General features: G+C 42.8%; 2 protein-coding genes across 4 annotated transcripts; one reads left to right on the top strand and one right to left on the bottom strand.

The window, feature by feature from the left end:
- The first annotated feature begins 9,572 nt into the window (after nucleotides 1-9,572).
- LOC123189028 (uncharacterized) lies at nucleotides 9,573-16,082 on the top strand. 3 transcript variants are annotated; one of them, XM_044601348.1, is made up of 13 exons: nucleotides 9,573-9,793; nucleotides 9,871-9,964; nucleotides 10,077-10,140; nucleotides 10,248-10,349; nucleotides 10,464-10,528; nucleotides 10,793-10,876; nucleotides 11,270-11,397; nucleotides 13,052-13,268; nucleotides 14,196-14,251; nucleotides 14,547-14,654; nucleotides 15,233-15,416; nucleotides 15,621-15,750; nucleotides 15,827-16,082. In XM_044601348.1, the coding sequence occupies exons 1-12, from the start codon at nucleotides 9,711-9,713 to the stop codon at nucleotides 15,741-15,743; spliced, it is 1,308 nt and encodes a 435-aa protein (XP_044457283.1). In that variant the 5' UTR covers nucleotides 9,573-9,710; the 3' UTR covers nucleotides 15,744-15,750; nucleotides 15,827-16,082. The 3 variants fall into 3 exon arrangements, with proteins under 3 accessions (XP_044457283.1, XP_044457282.1, XP_044457284.1); XM_044601347.1 differs by having other exon boundaries at nucleotides 15,621-16,082; XM_044601349.1 differs by having other exon boundaries at nucleotides 11,318-11,397; nucleotides 15,621-16,082.
- Nucleotides 16,083-16,359: 277 nt separating this feature from the next.
- Nucleotides 16,360-20,040, bottom strand: LOC123189029 (stearoyl-[acyl-carrier-protein] 9-desaturase 5, chloroplastic). Its single transcript, XM_044601350.1, has 3 exons — nucleotides 19,733-20,040; nucleotides 17,586-18,087; nucleotides 16,360-17,198 (listed from the first exon to the last, which is right to left on the bottom strand). Exons 1-3 carry the CDS (start codon nucleotides 19,846-19,848, stop codon nucleotides 16,638-16,640), a joined length of 1,179 nt encoding a protein of 392 aa, XP_044457285.1. The 5' UTR covers nucleotides 19,849-20,040; the 3' UTR covers nucleotides 16,360-16,637.
- Between the last annotated feature and the right edge of the window lie 509 nt (nucleotides 20,041-20,549).

A 20,549-nucleotide genomic window follows, 5' to 3' on the forward strand; every position in this document is an offset into this window, starting at 1 on the left:
AGGGACTACAAGTTGCAGGTGGAGTCGCACGGAGTCTTTGGAGTAGCAGTGGTGCTCATGGGATAAACTCAAGTTCAATGTATGGAAGTTTGACGCACGGACGAATCCAAGGTGGTGGAAAATATTCGCCAAGGTGGAGTTTGTTGGAGTTGTGTCGAATATTGTGTACAAGGTAGGTTATAGTTGGACTATAAGTTGTATTGTGTTTACATAGGATGTGGAGTCGTGTTCTAGTAGGACACTTGTATCCTAGGCCTCCCATATATAGCGGGGGTAGACACACGATGTAACCTATGCCAACATAATAGCACCGGAACGCAGGGAAGCCGGCGGCGCGTGCCGGCGCCCGAGGCGACCGGGTGCGGTATTGTAGAGGTGTCATGGGGAGGAGCGCCCATAGTTAGGCCCCGGGGATGTATCCATATCGGTGAACCTCGTTAACAAATCTCGGTGTCGTACCTCATGTAATTGCTTGGTCCTTGAATGATCAACGGTATGCCTCAGATTTATTCTAACAAGTGGTATCAGAGCATGATGTAACCTATGCCAACATAATAGCACATGCGCGCAAGGGGGAGCCGGCGACGTGTGCCGGCGCCCGGGTGGTCGGGTGCGGTATTGTCGCGGTATCATGGGGAGGAGTGTCCATAGTCAGGCCCCGGGGATGTAGCCATATCGGTGAACCTCGTTAACAAATCTCAGTGTCGCGCCTCGTGTGATTGCTTGTTCCTCGGATGATCAACGGTATGCCTCGGATTTATTCTAACATACATAGTTCTCAAACCCGTAGGGTCCGCACGCTTAACGTTCGATGACGATTTGTATTATGAGTTATGTGTTTTGGTGACCGAAGTTTGTTCAGAGTCCCGTATGAGATCACTGACATGACAAGGAGTCTCGAAATGGTTGAGAGGTAAAGATTCATATATTGGAAGGTTATATTCGACATCGAAATGGTTCCGAGTGATTCGGGTATTTTATCGGAGTACCGATGGGTTACCGGAACCCCCCGGGGGAAATCATGGGCCTCATGGGCCATGGGAGAGAAGGGGGGACAGCCCACAAGGGGGAGCCCCCCCCCCAAGGGGAGTCGGGATAGGAAGGGGAGTGGGCACTGCCCCCTTTCCCTCTTCCTCTCCTCTCCTTCCCTCTTTCCCCCTCTGTTTGAAGGAAAATGTGGGGGCCGAATCCTACTTGGACTAGGAGTCCAAGTTGGACTCCCCCTTGGCGCGCCTCTCCTAGACCGCCGGCCTCCTCCTCCCCCCTTTACATACGGGGGTGGGGGCACCCCAAAGACACAACAATTGTTCTCTTAGCCGTGTGCGGCACCCTCCTCCACAGTTTATTTCTCCGGTCAAAGCGTCGTAGTGCTTAGGCGAAGCCCTGCACGGATCACATCACCATCACTGTTGCCACACCGTCGTGCTGACGAAACTCTCACTCGACCCTCTACTGGATCAAGAGTTCGAGGGACGTCATCGAGCTGAACATGTGCTGAACACGGAGGTGTCGTACATTCAGTACTTGGACCGATTGGGTCATGAAGACGTTCGACTACATCAACCGCGTTAATCTAACGCTTCCGCTTTCGATCTATGAGGGTACATGGACACACTCTCCCCGTCTCATTGCTATGCATCTCCTAGATAGATCTTGCGTGATTGTAGGATTTTTTTTGAAATTGCATGCTACGTTCTCCAACAGTGGTATCAGAGTCAGGTTTATGCGTAGATGATATGCATGAGTAGAACACAAAGAGTTGTGGGCGATAATAGTCATACTGCTTACCACCAACATCTTACTTTGATTCGGCGGTATTGTTGGATGAAGCGGCCCAGACCGACATTACATGACCGCATTCATAAGACTGGTTCTACCGACGTGCTTCGCACATATGTGGCTAGCGGGTGTCTGTTTCTCCAACTTTAGTTGAATCGAGTTTGACTACAGCCGATCCTTGTTGAAGGTTAAAACAGCACACTTGACGGAAAATCGTTGTGGTTTTGATGCGTAGGTAAGAACGGATCTTGCTAGAAGCCCGTAGCAGCCACGTAAAACTTGCAAAAACAAAGTAGAGGACGTCTAACTTGTTTTTGCAGGGCATGTTGTGATGTGATATGGTCAAGACATGATGAGATATAAATTGTTGTATGAGATGATCATGTTTTGTAATGGTTATTGACATCTGGCAGGAGCCATATGGTTGTCGCTTTATTGTATGAAATGCAATCGCCATGTAATTGCTTTACTTTATCACTAAGCGGCCGCGATAGTCGTAGAAGCAATAGTTGGTGAGATGACAATGATGCTACAATGGAGATCAAGGTGTCAAGTCGGTGACGATGGAGATCATGACGGTGCTTTGGAGATGGAGATCAAAGGCACAAGATGATGATGGCCATATCATGTCACATATTTTGATTGCATGTGATGTTTATCTTTTATGCATCTTATTTTGCTTAGTACAATGGTAGCATTATAAGATGATCCCTCACTAGATTTCAAGGTTTAAGTGTTCTCCCTAAGTATGCACCGTTGCTATAGTTCGTCATGCCGAGACACCACGTAATGATCAGGTGTGATAAGCTCTGCGTTCACATACAACGGGTGTAAGATAGTTTTGCACATGCAGAATACTCAGGTTAAACTTGACGAGCCTAGCATATGCAGATATGGCCTCGGGATACTGAGACCGAAAGGTCAAACGTGAATCATATAGTAGATATGATCAACATAAAGATGTTCACCATTGAAAACTACTCCATCTCACGTGATGATCGGACATGGTTTAGTTGATATGGATCACGTGATCATTTAGATGACTAGAGGGATGTCTGTCTAAGTGGAAGTTCTTAAGTAATATGATTAATTGAACTTTAATTTATCATGAACTTAGTCCTGATAGTTTTTGTATATCTATGTTGTTGTAGATCAATGGCCCGTGCTACCGTGCCCTTGAATTTTAATGCGTTCCTAGAGAAAGCTAAGTTGAAAGATGATGGTAGCAACTACACGGACCGGGTCCATAACTTGAGGATTATCCTCATTGCTGCACAAAAGAATTATGTGCTGAAAGCACCGCTAGGTGCAAGACCCGCTGCAGGAGCAACTCCGAACGTTATGAATGTCTGGCAGAGCAAAGTTGATGACTACTCGATAGTTCAATGTGCCATGCTTTGCGGCTTAGAATCGGGACTTCAAAGATGTTTTAAATGTCATGGAGCATATGAGATGTCCCAGGAGTTGAAGTTAATATTTCAAGCAAATGCCCAAGTTGAGAGATATGAAGTCTCCAACAAGTTCTATAGCTTCAAGATGGAGGAGAATAGTTCCGTCAGCGAACACATACTCAGAATGTCTGGGTACCATAACCACTTGACTCAGCTGGGAGTTAATCTTCCTGTTGATAGTGTCATTGACAAAGTTCTTCAATCACTACCACCAAGCTATAAAGGCTTCGTGATGAACTATAATATGCAAGGGATGGAAAAGACAATTCCCGAACTCTTCGCGATGCTAAAGGCTATGTAAGTAGAAATCAAGAAGGAGCATCAAGTGTTGATGGTTAACAAGACCACTAGTTTCAATAAAAAGGGCAAAGGGAAGAAGGGGAACTTCAAGAAGAATAGCAAGCACGTTGCTGCTCAAGGGAAGAAGCCCAAGTCTGGACCTAAGCCTGAAACTGAGTGCTTCTACTGCAAAGGGACTAGTCACTCCAAACGGAACTGCCCCAAGTATTTGGCGGATAAGAAGGATGGCAAAGTGAAAGGTATATTTGATATACATGTTATTGATGTGTACCTCATTAATGCCCGTAGTAGCGCCTGGGTATTTGATATTGGTTCCGTTGCTCATATTTGCAACTCGAAACAGGGGCTACAGATTAAACAAAGATTGGCTAAGGACGAGGTGACGATGCGCGTGATGACCCACAATTATAGCGGATCAGTTCTAGCTCTTTTCGATAAGTAAGAGTGTCGAACCCAACGAGGAGCAGAAGGAAATGACAAGTAGTTTTCAGTAAGGTAGTGTCTGCAAGTGCTGAATTGTAAGTAGCAGAGTAGTTCGATAGCAAGATAATTTGTAACGAGCAAGTAACGGTAGTAGTAACAAAAGTGCAGCAAGATAGCCCAATCCTTTTGAGGCAAAGGACAGGCCAAAATGGTCTCTTATGATAAGCAAAGCGTTCTTGAGGGTACACGGGAATTTCATCTAGTCACTTTCATCATGTTGGTTCGATTTGTGTTCGCTACTTTGATAATTTGATATGTGGGTGGACTAGTGCTTAGGTGTTGTTCTTACTTGAACAAACCTCCTACTTATGATTAATCCTCCCGCAAGCATCCGCAACTACGAGAATAGTATTAAGAATAAATTCTAATCATAGCATTAAACTTTTGGATCCAATCGGTCTCTTACGGAATAGCGCATAAACTGGGGTTTAAGCTTCTGTCACTCTTGCAACCCATCATCTAATTGCTACTCCACAATGCATTCCCTTAGGCCCAAATATGGTGAAGTGTCATGTAGTCGACGTACACATGACACCACTAAGGGAATCACAACATACGTACTATCAAAATATCAAACACATATCAAATTCACATGATTACTTGCAACATGATTTCTCCCGTGACCTCAAGAACAAAGGTAACTACTCACAAATGATAAACATGCTCATGATCAGAGGAGTATTAAATAGCATAATGGATGTGAACATATAATCTTCCACCAAATAAACTATATAGTAATCAACTACAAGATGTAATCAACACTACTAGTCACCCACAAGTACCAATCTGTAGTTCCGGTAATAAGATTGAACATAAGAGATGAACTAGGGTTTGAGAGGAGATGATGTTGGTGAAGATGTTGATGGATATTGCCCTCCCCAAGATGGGAGAGTTGTTGGTGATGATGATGACGATGATTTCCCCCTCCGGGAGGAAAGTTCCCCCGGCGGAATCGCTCCGCCGGAGGGCAAAAGTGCTCCTGCCCAAGTTCCGCCTCGAGGCGGCGACGCTTCATCCTGAAAGTCCTCCTCTTATTTTTTTTCTAGGTCAAAATAACTTATATACCAAAAGATGGGCACCAGAGGTGGGCCGAGGAGGGCACGCCTGGGCTCCTTGGTGCGCCTGGGTAGGTTGTGCCCACCTGGTGGGGCCCCTCTGGTGTTTATTGGCTGCGGTATTTCTCAAATAATTCATAAAAAATCTCCGTAAAGTTTCACCTCATTTGGAGTTGTGCAGAATAGGTGTCCCGACGTAGCTTTTCCAGGTCCAGATTTCCAACTGCCGAAATTCTCCCTCTTGGTGTGTTCCTTGCAAATTATGAGAGAAAAGGCATTAGAATTACTCCAAAAGGCGTTATTATGGATAAAAACATTATAAATAATAGTAAGAAAACATGATGCAAAATGGATGTATCACTCTCCCTCGACACTTTGCTGCATCAAGAGTTCGAGGGACGTCATCGAGCCGAACGTGTGCAGAAATCGGAGGCGGCGTACATTCGGTGCTTGATCAGTCGGAACAAGAAGAAGTTCGACTACATCAACCGCTTTATCAAATTCTTCTGCTTTCGGTCTACGAGGGTACGTGGACACACTCTCCCTCTCTCGTTGTTATGCATCTCCTAGATAGATTTTACGTGAGCGTAGGATTTTTTCTGAAATTGCATGCTATGTTTCCCAATATCTTTACTCGTTTTGTAATACATCATCTCGTACTAGCTCCTTAGCCACTTTTCTTGCAAGCTTCTTGTGATGCTATATTACCGAGAGGGCCTAGAGATACCTCTCTGGTACACGGAGGGACAAATCCCAATTTCGATCCATGCCAACTCAACAGACACCTTCGGAGATACCTATAGAGAATCTTTATGATCACCCAGTTATGTTGTGATGTTTGATAGCACACAAGGTATTCCTCCGGTATCCGAGAGTTGCATGATCTCATGGTCGAAGGAATATGTATTTGACATTAAGAAAGCAGTAGCAATAAAATGAACGATCATATACTATGCTAACGGATGGGTCTTGTCCATCACATCATTCTCCTAATGATGTGATCCCGTTATCAAGTGACAACACATGTCTATGGTTAGGAGACCTTAACCATCGTTTGATCAACGAGCTAGTCTAGTAGAGGCTCACTAGGGACACGATATTTGTTTATCTATCCACACATGTATTTAAGTTTCCGGTCAATACAATTCTAGCATGAATAATAAACCTTTATAATGAATAAGGAAATATAATAATAACCACTTTATTATTGCCTCTAGGGCATATTTTCAACAAATGCGGCCAGCTGGCACCGGGCGGGAACACACGTGCGATGGGGAGGGGTATTTGGTGGGCCAGGATGGTCAGAAAACGGCCTTGGGATCGGTTCGGACTCCAGCAAACCTTTCCACGTTTGTCTCCGGTTTGCAGGAGAAATCGTGTCCGGACCGCTCCGTGAATCAATACAGGTCGGCGTTGGATGGCTTCCGCTGTCCGGACAGCCTGATACAAACGATTGCTGGAGATTTACGGGTCCTCCTTGGAGATGCCCTAGAGGACAAATGGCTATTTGAAGTTAGGTAAAGCTAGTACATGTGCAATAATCATAAATTTCCAGTTTCTCGAAAGCTTGCTCATGTTGAGTTGACCGATGAAAAATTGCCAAGTTTGAGGATATCATGCAAAGGCCTACAAAATGACACCATATATTTGGATAAAACTTATGTAGTAACATAACGTATCAACACCAAGAAATTTCTAAGCTGAGTATAAGAAGTTGGACTTTTCCCATTAGCAACAGAATCAATTTTGCTAGGGTTGATAGTGAATCCATCTTTGGTTATAACATGATCCAGATACTCCACTTTTTCAACAACAAAAACACATTTACTCGGTTTTTAGCAGATAAATGTTGTCTGAAAAGGATTTGGGACTAATTGCAAGTGTTTGATATGAGAGGTTGTGTCTTTACCGTAAATTAACACATCGTCAAGGAAAACCATCATGAATTTTCTCGAGGTTGTCCAAAATGCATGACCATGTATACAAAGTGCCAAAAATACGTCCTAACAACAATTCTTTTCCAAATATGAGGTAGACTGGTGGAAACATTCTCACATGATGATAGCCATACCTCAAATCTAGTTTAGAGAAAACTTTGGCTCCATGTAACACATCTATGAAATCCTCTATTACAGGAATAGAAAAAACAATCTTATCTGTTTGAGCACTTAACTTCTTGCAATCAACACAAAGTCTCTAGTTGGAATCTTCCTTCTTCAGCAAAAAAGTAGGACATGCATATGGAATCTGGCTTGGTCTATTGATATCATGAGAAAGCAAATCATGTAGTTGTTACTCCATCTCATCATTTTGCTTGTGCAGAACCTTATGTAGTCTAGCGTAAGGAGAAACCAAGCCAGGCACTAGAGCAATTCTATGATCACAATCTCTGGGAGGTGGTAGCTTTGTTGGTCGGCAGATTAACACCACCGTCATGCGAAGAGGAAGGAGGGCGGGATTTCGGAGGAGATCCAAACCACCTCGTCGCCCAACCACTCTAGGAACAGACCGCTCTGGTACTAATTGTCAGATCACATTTGATAGACTGACTCGAGAACTAAAACCAATAACAATTCAAGAATATATCTGGCATAGGGTTCAGGGTTTGCCCATACTGATAAATACCTCAATATGTATTTATAAGTGATATGATAATTGTGAATGATCGATAACCCTTGTTAGAGACATATTTGGTAGTAGAGATTGCCCGGGATTAGATAGAATTATTTCTATCTTATCTCTAGGAGGCGTCTTTCCCTCCAAGTTTTGTACTCAATATATACTCACCCTCGAGGCTTAATAATACATCCAACAATTCCACCAATCTCCCTCTCTATCCTTTCTACAACCCTAGAGATATAATATAGTCCCTTTTATACTCAACTCACTAGGTTACACAGGCCATTTGGTTACTTCCTGGGGCAAACTTGTCTGGCCTGGCACCTCCATGAGATTTGCATGTGCCATGTTTGGTTTGTGTCCTTGAAAATCTAACGCTAGCCCGGCTCGGTAAGTTGGGAGTATCATTAACGCGGGCTAAGACTCGAGACCACCATTAGCCTTGTCCAGGCAGCCGAAACAGAGCACTTTTAGATCGCCCTAGGAGAAGAAAAAGACAAACAATAGCCTGATATGACGTCCGTAACATAGGTATCTTGCATGGTCGTGAAAATGAGCAAAAGCTGCATGGCCAGGCACAAAAGCAGTAGCGTCCCATGCCCAAGCCAAGCACGAGAATTCATCAGGGCATGAGCTATGGAGGGTGCTGCTCCCAGCCCTCCACCTAGACAATCAAAGATGAGATTAATTGTATTGACTTATTTTCATCCACGAACAAAACGTAAAGCAATGCTCCATCGTGGTTCCTTCTTCTCTTTCCTTCCCATTGTTGTGGTCATCTACTTCCTCCTTTCCTCTACCTTTTCCCCTTCTCTTTCTTTCTTCTTCTTTTTCTCATGAAGTAGCCAGCTCCTGAGGGCACGAGCAACGGAAGCACTACAATGGTGATGCCCCATGCTCCACATCGGATCTAAAATTCTAGGGCCGTCATTTTTATTTGATTTCACCCAAAGGCATCACTATGTAGACCCCATCTCAGTGAGCCCCATCTCCTTCTTTCTCCCACGACGTATCTCTTTCTCTTTCCCTTTCCTCTCTTTCCTCCTTTTCCCTTACTTTTTTCATGGAGCGGTTGGCTCCTCTGTAAGAACCCGTTTGCCCTATGAGACACCTACTTTAGCTCCAGTGTGGCATCTGAACCGACATAGACCATGGGACATTAGGTTTGAGGCAGCCCGTTGGTCATGCCCTCAGAAGGTCGTTCGAGTCTTGGTCTGACACCAAGCCTAGTTGGCACGCAGGGTAGCCGGTTGAAGCTACCCGTTGGGCCATGCCGTCCTTTCCAGGGAAGGACCAACTAAGCCCACAACAACAGTGACTCTCAGGGAGTCATTATATTTTCTGCTTGCAGGACCTTCTTCTCGTGCCGAGAAGCTCTCGAGGCAGAGTTGGGCGCGTGCATGGAAGGCTTATCCCTAGCGATCCAGAGAAGCGAACTTCGGGTCATCATTGAGATGGACTCACTTGTGGCAGTCAAGATGATCAAAGGACGAGAACAAGATAGGTCGATTTATGCTTCCTTAGTTAAGGAGATTAGATATCTCATGTCACTTTGTGAATGTTGTATTACTCATGTTAGCCGTCATGTTAATAAGGTTAGTGATAGCTTGGCAAATTTTGCACGCATAGAGGGAAGAACAATGACTTGGCTAGGATCTGGTCCCTCTGTTGCGGTAGAACTAGCAACGGCTGATTGTATCTTCTTGGTGGTTGAGTAATACAAATTTCACTCGCAAAAAAAAAACAGTGCAATGAACAACGACAAACAATGATGAAATGAAGTGTAATTCAAATATCCCCGTCAATCCTGACCATCCAGAGAAGTGGATGACGACCGTTGGATGGCCGGAGGTGTTCTCGCTGGAGCGACAATTGTGGGTGTAGAGGATCTGACAGGGTCGGGGCTGAACTGTAGTTTGCTGGAGTAGGGAGGGGCGGGATGCCACCCGTCGCGGCTCTCGTCTCCTTTTGATCTCTTCCCCCATTTCGAAAGCAAATTTCTAGGCGGGACAGAGAGGCGGAGATGGCTGCGGCCATGGCGGAAACCCTAGCGCTGGCCCCGGTGGAGGACCCCGAGGCGCCCCTCGACGCGGCCGCAATCCGAAGGTACTACCTACTTGCTGTCCCCTCCGCCCTCTCCTCCACTCCATCGATTCACCTCCCAACTCCCTTCGTTCGTTCAGCCGGTTCAAGCAGCTCTCCACGCTGTGGGGAGGGGACGAGGAGGAGCCGGTGGATGCTGCGGCGGCGGAGGATGGGCTGCGCTCCGGGTGCGAGGTGGGTGTCGGCGGCTTCGTGTCAACAGCCAGGGGTTCCCGTGCTCTGCTAGGTTTCTTACTTCAGCCCACGAGACAGGTTAACATCTTCGTTTCTGCTGTGTTGTTTCCAGGCGGATATGCAGGCGGAGGATGCGTGGGACTCCAGCGCTGCTGAGCTAGAGAGTCGCTGTTTGGGTATGCGTCCGATTCCATTTGATTTTACTGCTATCTTGACGGTTCATAGAGTGTGGTGCACAATGGCTCTTTTGGTTTCAATGTGACGGTGCGATTGTTGTATGTAGACTTGTACATTGAGTGGTTGAGAAAGGAGGTGAGCTTGACAGAGGAGGAGAACTGCAAGTTATCTGCCGAGATTAGTGTCATTGGAGAGACAGTGTTCAAAGGTTATTTATCTTGGGTTTTTCTTGTTTATAAGCCCATGCTAGTTGCCAACACTTTGCTAGCCAAGTCGTAGCACCGTGTTCTTTCAAATAACAAAAACGACTTTTGTTGTTTAGACATGATTCCACTGGATGCTGAGATTGAATCACTGGAGTCTTCACTGAATACACTTGGTTCAGAGGTTGTTCTCAAATTCTGGACCCTTTACTGCATCCAATTCCTCGTCAAAATAAGACTGTTTGCAAAACAAATATTCCAAGGAAGTTAAATTTGTCGATTCAAAATCAGTAGTGTTTTTCTTTTCTTGCGAGTCGTGACAATCTTAAATGTCTGCCATCATGTTTATGTAATATTTGACATGTCATCTACATTAAGTAATCTTTTACATTCCCTTCAACTTTCTTTTCTTAACATATTTACAATATTTCACCCTCCTTTGATGTAGGGTTTGAAACATTCGGAAGCAAGTCCTATCTCAACTGATTCAGGCTTCAACCAAATAGATATTGAGAAGGACTGCAAATATGAGGTGTGTTAGATGTTGTATATAATTGGCATATTCCAAATATTGTGCTATCTATGCTGAATTGCTTATTGCTTAACAATTTCAATGGTCTAAGTGGAGACAAATCAATGGAAAGTTTAGGATAATAGTAATGCAAATTCGTAAATGTAACTTATATTCCTTGTTGAAATTATTTTGTGAAACCTAGATAGTTACTTCATGGGTGTGTTGGTGGTGTCCTCTTGGACAGTTACATTGTAATACAGTCAACCTATTCTGCCTATTTATGTTATAGAGCATCTTCCACAAACAAAACCTCACACAGAAAGTAGTAACAACGATAATCACAGACACATATGGAGCTAATACACATGCAAACGGATTTTCATCTGAGTATATTTTTTCCTTTTTCTTCAGCTTACAATGCTCTGTGTTGTTGAACACACACCTTTAACAAATTTCCAGGAACTGAAACTAGATCATCAAATAGGAAAAAGTGAGATGGACTTGAAGCTGCTACAAATACAAAGTATTTCAATGCAAAGGTATCAAGCTAATGCGCCTTAATCTCTCTACTGATTGTAAATCTGTTTAAAGCATCTTAACATCAACAATGGCAATGCTACTTGTTTGCCATGATGGCAATGATATGGTTATTCAGAACTCAACATAAATCCTGATTGTTATTCAGAACTCAATAAATGTCCCTGATTGTTCTTGATGATAAGAATACCTATGTTTATAAAGCGGTAAAGCGAAGCGAGGCGCTAGGGGGGCGCCTCACTGCTTAAGCGATAAAGCGTAAAGCGAGGCGACGCTTTACACAGACTCTGAACCTGATGGGCAGTATAATAGAGCACCATTTAGTGAGACATATATATGTTGATTCTAATCCACCAGTGAGCCCATATATTCTGATCCATCCACTAAGCAGTAAGCAACTAGCCAATTGCTATAAGAGAGGCAGTAGCACCTAACAGCAGAGGAGTTGTGCATAGCATAACACACAACAGAGCAGAAAAGGCTGGTGCAGATCTGAGGAAGCTGCTGCCAGAGGAGAGAGGAAAGAGCTGAAAGCCTGGATATTTGCACGCTCTGGTTTTGGTTCTCTCTCTTTCTTTCCCCTCCTGTAACTGTTTCACATGTGAGCCCAGCCCTGTTTCCCTGCCAGGAATCTCTGTACCCTGCCTGGCAAGTCTAAGGCGTCCTCTCTGCCTTAAAGCGCCAATCAGGACGCCTAAGCAGGCGCTTCAGACGCTTTAGTGTCTAAGGCGGACGCCTTAGACACATGTCTAAAGCGAGTTGGACGCTTTGAGCCTGGAGGGCGCTCTAACGCTTAAGCGTCGCTTAAGCGACGCTTTAGGGACGCTTTACAAACAGAGAAGAATACTTTAATTTATCATATGAATGAGGTTTCTCAACTTGACTTTGCATTTAAAATAGTTTGCTCAACAAGGAATTTCACCATTTTATCTGCTTTAGAATTTGCTAACAATTCTGCCACCATTAGTTTTTACTCCCTGTTTGTGTTCATTAAGGACAAAATGTAAATATGCTTGGTTAGCTATCATCTGTTAATGCATTGAGATGAACCCATGTAATGTGCACAGCACACCACCACCACCATTGTTCTCTTCATTTGTAGTCTCTGTTTATATTATTTTCAACCTTCTCAGTTTCAGCATCTATCTTTGGCAAAACCTTCTCATTCCAACACATGATTAATTTTCTATCTTTGTTGAACGTGGCATTTGGATTAGATATGCATGCCTTCCTCGCGTTCTGAGGATCACACTGCTATACACATGTTTACCGGTTCCGCCATGAACTCTTGACCAATCTCCTGATTGTTGTGCTCTTCTTTTAATGTCCAGTCCTTGAGATTATCTGTGAACTCTCAATCGGTTATCAATTTGTAACTGGCTTTCTGTTTTCCCATCTTCACATTTAGAAGTTATAATCACAAGCATATGTTCCTTATTTTTTGAAACCTACATATGTTTCTTACCATTGAATCAATTTTTCTTTGTTGACTTTTTTACTGATTCCGTTGTCCTTACCTGTTGGCTTCCTTCATCATCCCAGCTTGTTAAAATTGTACCACTCTGAGCTTTTAACTGGGGCTGTCTCATGTTTAGATTTTAAGCTTGTTCTGCTTAAAAACTTCCTACTTCATGACATCTCCCTCTCTCTATCCAGGGATGAAGAAATGTGGCAGCTTCAATCTCTGGTTTCAGGACCAAAGGTCTTAGAGTGTAAAGACAACTGTCTCAGGGTGCTCCTGAAGGCACCTATACTGACCTCGGAATGTGTAATTCTTGGACAAAAGTTGGATTGTGTTGTTGATTCTTCTGTTTCAGATCATGAGTTACTGATAGAAGTTGATGAAGGAAGCATGGAACTGAATAAAGTCCAGGTGCTCTCTTAACCATATTTTTCTCATTTTGTAGAAACTCTTTACCTCTGGTGAACTAATTGATCATCATTTTTTATTTTTACCTATGGTAGATATTTGGTGTAATACCTGATGCATTTCAGGATATTGTTGCATTTCACGATTAAAAATCTCACGGTACAAGTAGTGAATAATGACATAACCAAGGATCATAAAACTGCATGGCTGGGTGTGGCTACAGTAACCTGTGCGATGTTAGCTGTTTTCCACCTTGATTTTCCTATACAGTGATCAATCCTATTTGACACTCCCAATTTCATGTAAAGTAATCAACTGAGATGATTATAAAATATTCTCATGTACAAGTGTTCAACGGTACATAAAGGCTCGGGCAAGCTGTAACATTTTTGTAGGCTTAAAGTATTTTTATCAGACATTCCTAAACTTACTGAAAATAATAATAATGGTAAAGCAGTGAACTACTCTTCCATACCCCTGATCATTGCAAAAGTTTTTTTGTGCTTATGCTTGCATAGTTACCTGACAATCAAGGCAAAAACTGATGTTGTCTTAGAATCGATTTTGTATGCATATGGATTAGGAAGGAGACACACCAGTATCCACCATCTTTTATTAGATGTAACCTATGAGTGGATTTAGATACTCATTTTGTATTATGCTGTTATTTCATATTCTTTCAGTAACATTCACAATACAATTTTGTGCTTATGCTCATTCAGTGGTTCCAGCATTTGAATTCCTGCTAAACACCTCAAGCCGTGTCAAACTTTTCTTCTTATTCCTGTTTTTTGTACTTCATTCAGTTCTTTGCTGGCAATGTTATGGTGCTTGATAACAAATTGCCAATTGCCATACTTTTAACCTTTTAAAGTCCATTCAGGAGAACTATGTTGTTTCATGTTTTACCAATCATATTTGTCTTTTCAGATCTTTCCTGCTGATGTTTGTGTAGATATACTGATTGAGAAGCTCAAGTCCTCCAGGTATGTTAGAGATACTTGCTATCTGACTTACAGAGCTGGCTTATTGTTCTTCCAAAAAAGGGGTCGCTTGTTTAAACATTTAAACAACTTCGAGTCTTCATTAAGGTTCAGAAGTGCCACCACTATTGAACAACATATAGAACACCAAGAAACTTCACTTGTCTTTGTCATTTCTTTTGTGTTATTTTAGCATACAATTCACGACTCACAGTTGTGCGAACTGTACTCTGTATTACTTTCAATCATTTTTGTGTGCTTAACTGCTTATGCAAAAAAACGCTATCTGCTTTTGAAGAGAGGTCATTTCCGCTCCATCTTTGGGATGGCTCATTCGGCAATGTCAACAACAGATTGTAATCAACACTCTAAGACGATCGTTGGTGAATGATGCCAATAATTCCAGGTGACATTATTTTGCATCTGCTAGTATTGCGCTAATAATTCTGTATCTTTTTTACTGTTATTCCCTTTTGTAAGAATAATTGCAAGGAATCTATAATTTCTAAGCTTCTTCATTGAATTTAGAGCTTACACTGCAATGATTCATAGCACTCTTTGTATGTTATAGCACTGTATGTTCTGCCAACATTACTGGAGCCATTTACTTGGTTTTGTATCAAACAGATTTTACTATGAGAGACACGTTCCTTTCTAATAGAAAATGATATGCAGCTGGCCGCTTGTTAGAGGAAAAAAACAACAACAAACATTGCAATTTCACATTAAACAAGAAGCACAATTTAATCATGAATGTCCTTACTATTTGGATTTGATGACCCCCTTAATTGAGTAATGATAAATATTTCTCAAAAGAGGTAGTGATCTACATTTTATCTGACAATTGAAGCCAGGCTCATGTGATGCACATAGGCAACAAAAACTAATTGTAGGTGCTCAGCATGAATATTATATATGCTCATAATTTTGTCCCTTTGTGTTCAGCATTTCGATAATGTGACAAACTCTTCTGTTTTCTTGCAGGCATTCTTTTGAGTACTTTGACAAAGATGAAACAATCGTAGCTCATTTGGTTGGTGCAATTGATGCCTTCTTCAAGATATCTGCAGACTGGCCACTGTCGTCCTATGGTCTGAAGTTAATCTCAATCCGCAATTCAGGGACTCAGCCAACGAATATAACTTTACATTTGCTCTGCAAGACCAAGGTAAAAATGGCTAAGCCAATATTAGCAGAAGAAGTATGAAAATAATGATCTGTTTTGCATAGACGCCTAGTTTCCTTTTTGTAGTCAATAAGCATGGGTACCAGCTTCTAGACCAAGGCCATGGCTACCAAAACAAACATAATAGCATGGGTACCAGCTGTTGAGTAGCAACCTAATTCGCGGTCTTGGTCCTATGGTTGCCAGGAACTTGCCAATGGCTTGGAGCTTGAGACTCGTCGGCATCTGGTAAGATTTGTAGACGCCGTTGAGGAGATTCTTGTTCGGGAGATGCAGTCAGAGCTCCACTCCAGCAGGGTTTCTGCTTAGAATCGAGGTCTGGGCTCGGCTTCTCATCAAAGTTGATGGCAGACAGGAGCTCATTTCAGATTACCCTTGTACTTTTCGTACAGATTTGGTGCCACTTGACCTTCTACGCATGTGGAATCGACTGCTGTTGCTGCTAGGTATAACAGCATAGATTTAGTCCTTTCTTGTATTGTAGTAAAAAAAAAGGTGTGCGCAAAGCTTGAACCGTCGAAAGATCAGGCGAAATTGTGGTTGTATTGGTTCTTTATACCAGACTGTTAAACTGTGTCCTCCAGTGTACTGTTCAATTGACTGACGCTGTGAAAAAAAAAGGAAAGAAGAAAAATGCAATTAGCTAGACTTCAAACTGTGTCCTCCAGTTCAATTGACCGACGTGTGGCTTGTGCGAATTCAATTCAAACTGAGAGAAAACACATGAAACATGATCTCCGTCTAGGCAAAATAATTCCAAGTTCGAAATAGATCTGTAATAATGAACTCGAGGCAGAAACACAACAAGATGGAAAGCAGAGAAGAGCAGAACATGATCAAGCTTGTTGAACTCATTGCATTTCGATCAGAAAAAATGGCTTTAAAGTTTGGAATCTCATGATGCACCAACATATAGGTCTGTCTGTATACAAATATCCATTTATTACTTTGAAACTTATACAAGCCCTGTAAACTTCAACGGTCACATAAAATATTCAACACAACAAAAGGTTGCAACGGAGCCCTTCATGGCCAGCCAGCATCTCACACCACTTTCACTAGCCTCTTCCTCACTGTCATCCAACAACTTACAGGACAGCACATAAAACATTCTACCCTGCTATTAGGAAAACCTACACTGACCCGAAACACGAAATAATAGGATGGATGCAGTCTCATTAACCTTGTGTTCCTTCCTCTTTATTAGAGCTGCACTTTGCGGTCGTAGACCCAGCTGAATGGAACCACAGGCCCCTGTTTCGCCCTTGCCTGCGCTCTTTCGTCCAGCCGCCTGAATCTCGTTGCCAAAGTGCAAACATAGTCCTGCGACCGCCTTCCTTCACCGGACAGTCCAGTGAGATCTGCAACTTTCCACCTCTGGACCAAGAACTCGAGGATGTCGGCGTAGTCTTTCGCTGTGTAGACCCCAAGCCGCTGCGCCACCGAGCTGAAGTGCTCGAATAGGTTGTCGTCCTCACCATCGTACATGAGATGAGCAGGCATTGAGATTTTCTTCCTCATCATGTCAGCAAATGCAAGCACCGTGTAGTCAGGATCTATTTCAAAAAGCTTTTCAACTATCTTGGTGTAAGCCGTCTCATGGCGCTTCTCATCAGCTGCTATTGTACCACATATCTGGGCCAGTTTAAGGTCCCCAAATTGCTTGGCATGCCTAGCAGTATTGCCATGGGATATGAAAGTAGCTCTCTCTTGGAATGATGTGTAAAGGAAACCCATGTAGGGATTGTTCTCAGTTCCTGGATCCTGTATTGACATGGGATACACTAAGAATTAATGGCAACGTTCAATCCAAAAACAATTGCATGTTACAATTTACAAGTAGCAGCACAAGAATATAGGTTAAAACAGAATATAGTTGCATGTTACAATCCAACCCTGCTACAATGAAGCACTATCTACAGACAGCACAAAGTAAATGGTAGTTTGTCGATTGAACACCATACACTTTTGTTACATGTTGGTTTTGAGAATATTGGTGATTTTGCTTTGAGATTAGCAAAGTTAATGATCATACACTGAAGCTTAAAAGATAGATAATACTCCCTCCGTTCTAAAATAGATGACTCAACTTTGTACTAACTGTAGTACAAAATTAAATCATCTATTTTAGAACGGAGAGATAGTTCTTACCATTCCAGAACCAATAAGGTACTGTATAGTCTTCTCAATTTGTCTCATGTCAACCCGTCCGGAAAGGTACATGTACTTGTTCAGAAGATCACCGTGCCTGTTTTCTTCAGCAGTCCATGCTCTTGTCCAAACAGCCCAGGCAGTTGGGCTTGCGCCAGTTTCATCTCGGACACCATCAAGGGTGTTGAGCATTGTTTGGTACGTAGGAAGGGCTTCCTCAGTAACCATGTCACCAACTAGGCAAACAAAGTAGTCATCAGGGATTTCCTTTGCCCGCTCCCTCAGTTCTTTTACTTCATCATAAAATCCCTCGGAAGAAGGGTCTGGTAGGAAGTCCTGTGGCTGCCATGACTTCTCAACTGGCTTCAGAAGGTTCAATAGGTTGTCCCTAGCCCAAGATTGAAGTGAATCAAAGATCTCCTGCTTTTGTGCTGGTAGCGAATGCATGACTTGGAGATGCACCTCGCGTGGGGGAGCATAGGGCTTTTTGGCAGTTTTGACCCTAGGAAAGGTAACATAATGACTTAGTACAATCCAGAAGGAGCACTGCACAGTACATATGGATGTACAGTACTTGTTAAGGTGAATGGATGCAACTCATATTAATCTATCTACCATAATATCTCTATTCCAGAAATTTCCAGGCTTCTGTCAAATTAGAGTGGCAAAGGAAACACAATGAGCCTATCCCTTTAGACCATGGTGAAGAAAGGCTCCTGATGTTTGCATAGAAACTTTTAACACAAAACAGTGTTTACCAAACATGCTACTACCATATATCAAAAACATATAAGGTTCCGGTGAAGTTAGATTAAGTAGTTTGAGGTGCCACAACTGCATCTACATACATAAACAGGGCAGAACCAACAATGTTTTAAGGTTTTACAAGCTATTATCCGGAATAACTTGATGGATAATTTGACTAAACAGAGTAACTCGATGCAAAACTTGACTAAGGAAAACACAATCAACGCAAAATCCGCCCAAATTATCTTATACATTAAACTGGATGACAAACAAAGAGTCGGTGCCCTTTTTTTTGTACTCGCATAATTTCTATATTCATCTTTATGAATCCAGCGAACAGTCTGACCACTCAAAGTTCATTGTATTATTGATTACAATACCCTAAAACGTCATTGGTAAATTTCTGTTCACTGGAGAGTGTAAATTTCTGTTCTTAGACTACGACTTATTTAAACTGATACTACAAGAACACAAGAGTAGTGTTTGTGCGAGCTCCCAAAAACTAAAATGCACAAATCATAATCGCAGATCAAGCCTTTTAATGTTCACTATCAGTCTATCCCCATCAACATGTTTGAACAAGTTCAGATCTCAGCAGCTAACAAGTTTATGGCTTCATGCATGACATAAACCCCCCGAAGACCACTGGAAAACAACTTTGAACAAGTACAGCCTGCATAAATTTAAATTGACCATCCAAACAACTCTGAAATTTTACGGCCTGCATAAATTGACCATCGAAATGACTCTGAATTTCGGCGGCCTGATTAAATTGACCATCCAAAGAATTCTGGATTTGTACAGCCTGCTTACATTGACCATCTATTGTTTCTGCACAAGCAATTCCTTCTAATCAACAATATAGGATTTTTGTTATGACAAATAACTAGTTAATGTGAAATTGATACTGCAAGAATTCATGCACAGTCAATTTGAGAACCAGTAGATATATCGTCGTTACAAAAAAACTGAGATAGGCAGAAACGGGGAACCGGATTTTGCGCATCTGCAAACGGGCTAGATCGCCAAATCGATCCATCCAGACCGTAAGCAGAAGCTCGGCATCAAATGGATCAGCAAATGAATTTAAAGACACACGGAGCAAAGCCCTGGATCTCAACAAGAAAAGAAGGAGAACACGGAAGCCAAACCGCAACGAGAAAAAAAGATGGAGTGCATTTTTTTTCTTGTCGTGATTTGATCCGATCCATTGGAATAAGTGTTTGCCCTATTTTCCAGGCAGCCAATTCTAGATCACAAATCTCGCCACCCCAGATCACAAAAATAACTCCCGGGTCGATGGAAACCCTCCCACCAACCCAGATCACACTGTACACGAAACCATTTCCGCCATAATCAAGGAGCAGGATTCGCAGGCGTGGGCGGGAGGATCTGCTTACTCGTTCATGGTGGAGGCCATGACCACCACCGGCGGTGCCCCATTGCCGGCCCTCCTCTGCGCGACGGAAGGCGACGGCGAGGCCTTGTGGGACGGGAGGCAGGCCCTGAACGCCATGGACGGTCGACTCACTCACCTCACCACGAGCCGCCCCGTGCGAGATCTCGATGAGGAGGACAGGTGGATGGATTCTTGTTTGCTACAGAGGCCGGGATTCCTCCTGCACCGCTTCTTGGGCGCTCCTGGTTGTCTGTCTCTACCTGTACCTGGGTGGGCTGGCTGTGGGGGGTTATACAAGGGAAGGGGTTTGTGAGAGGGATCCGCTATTAAAAGAGGGAAGAGAGAGAATTTCTTGTCGATCGGGGAGAGAAAGAGGGATCCGCCATTATTTTTGTTTACGGCGTCGAGTTATTCCAACCTCTTTTGCTGGCCTGCATTGAAATTTTTGACCTCGCTGGCCCCCATGGCCAAAAATAAACTTGACGTTGTCGATAGATAGTGAGGTGTTTTGGATCCCGACGCCTACAAGCATCAAACTTTTTTTTTTGAAATCAGCATCAAACTTAATAAGGTTCATAGTATTTTAAAGTTCCAGAACATTTCAAAAGCAACCTCACATATACACACCTGGACATACTATATTTTTGTAAAAAAAATGGACTTATTATGTGTATGTAATGTTTCGTATTTCTTTTTACACGGACTGTATGCATTATAGAGCCACATATTTGTCTTCTTTATGTACTTCTATATCTATACCTAATATTAAAGGACGAAAATTTCATAGTTTCCCATAGGTCATCTTTTTATATCCGTTG

The sequence above is a fragment of the Triticum aestivum genome, chromosome 2A, assembly GCF_018294505.1.
Source record: "Triticum aestivum cultivar Chinese Spring chromosome 2A, IWGSC CS RefSeq v2.1, whole genome shotgun sequence".
Lineage (NCBI taxonomy): Eukaryota > Viridiplantae > Streptophyta > Magnoliopsida > Poales > Poaceae > Triticum > Triticum aestivum.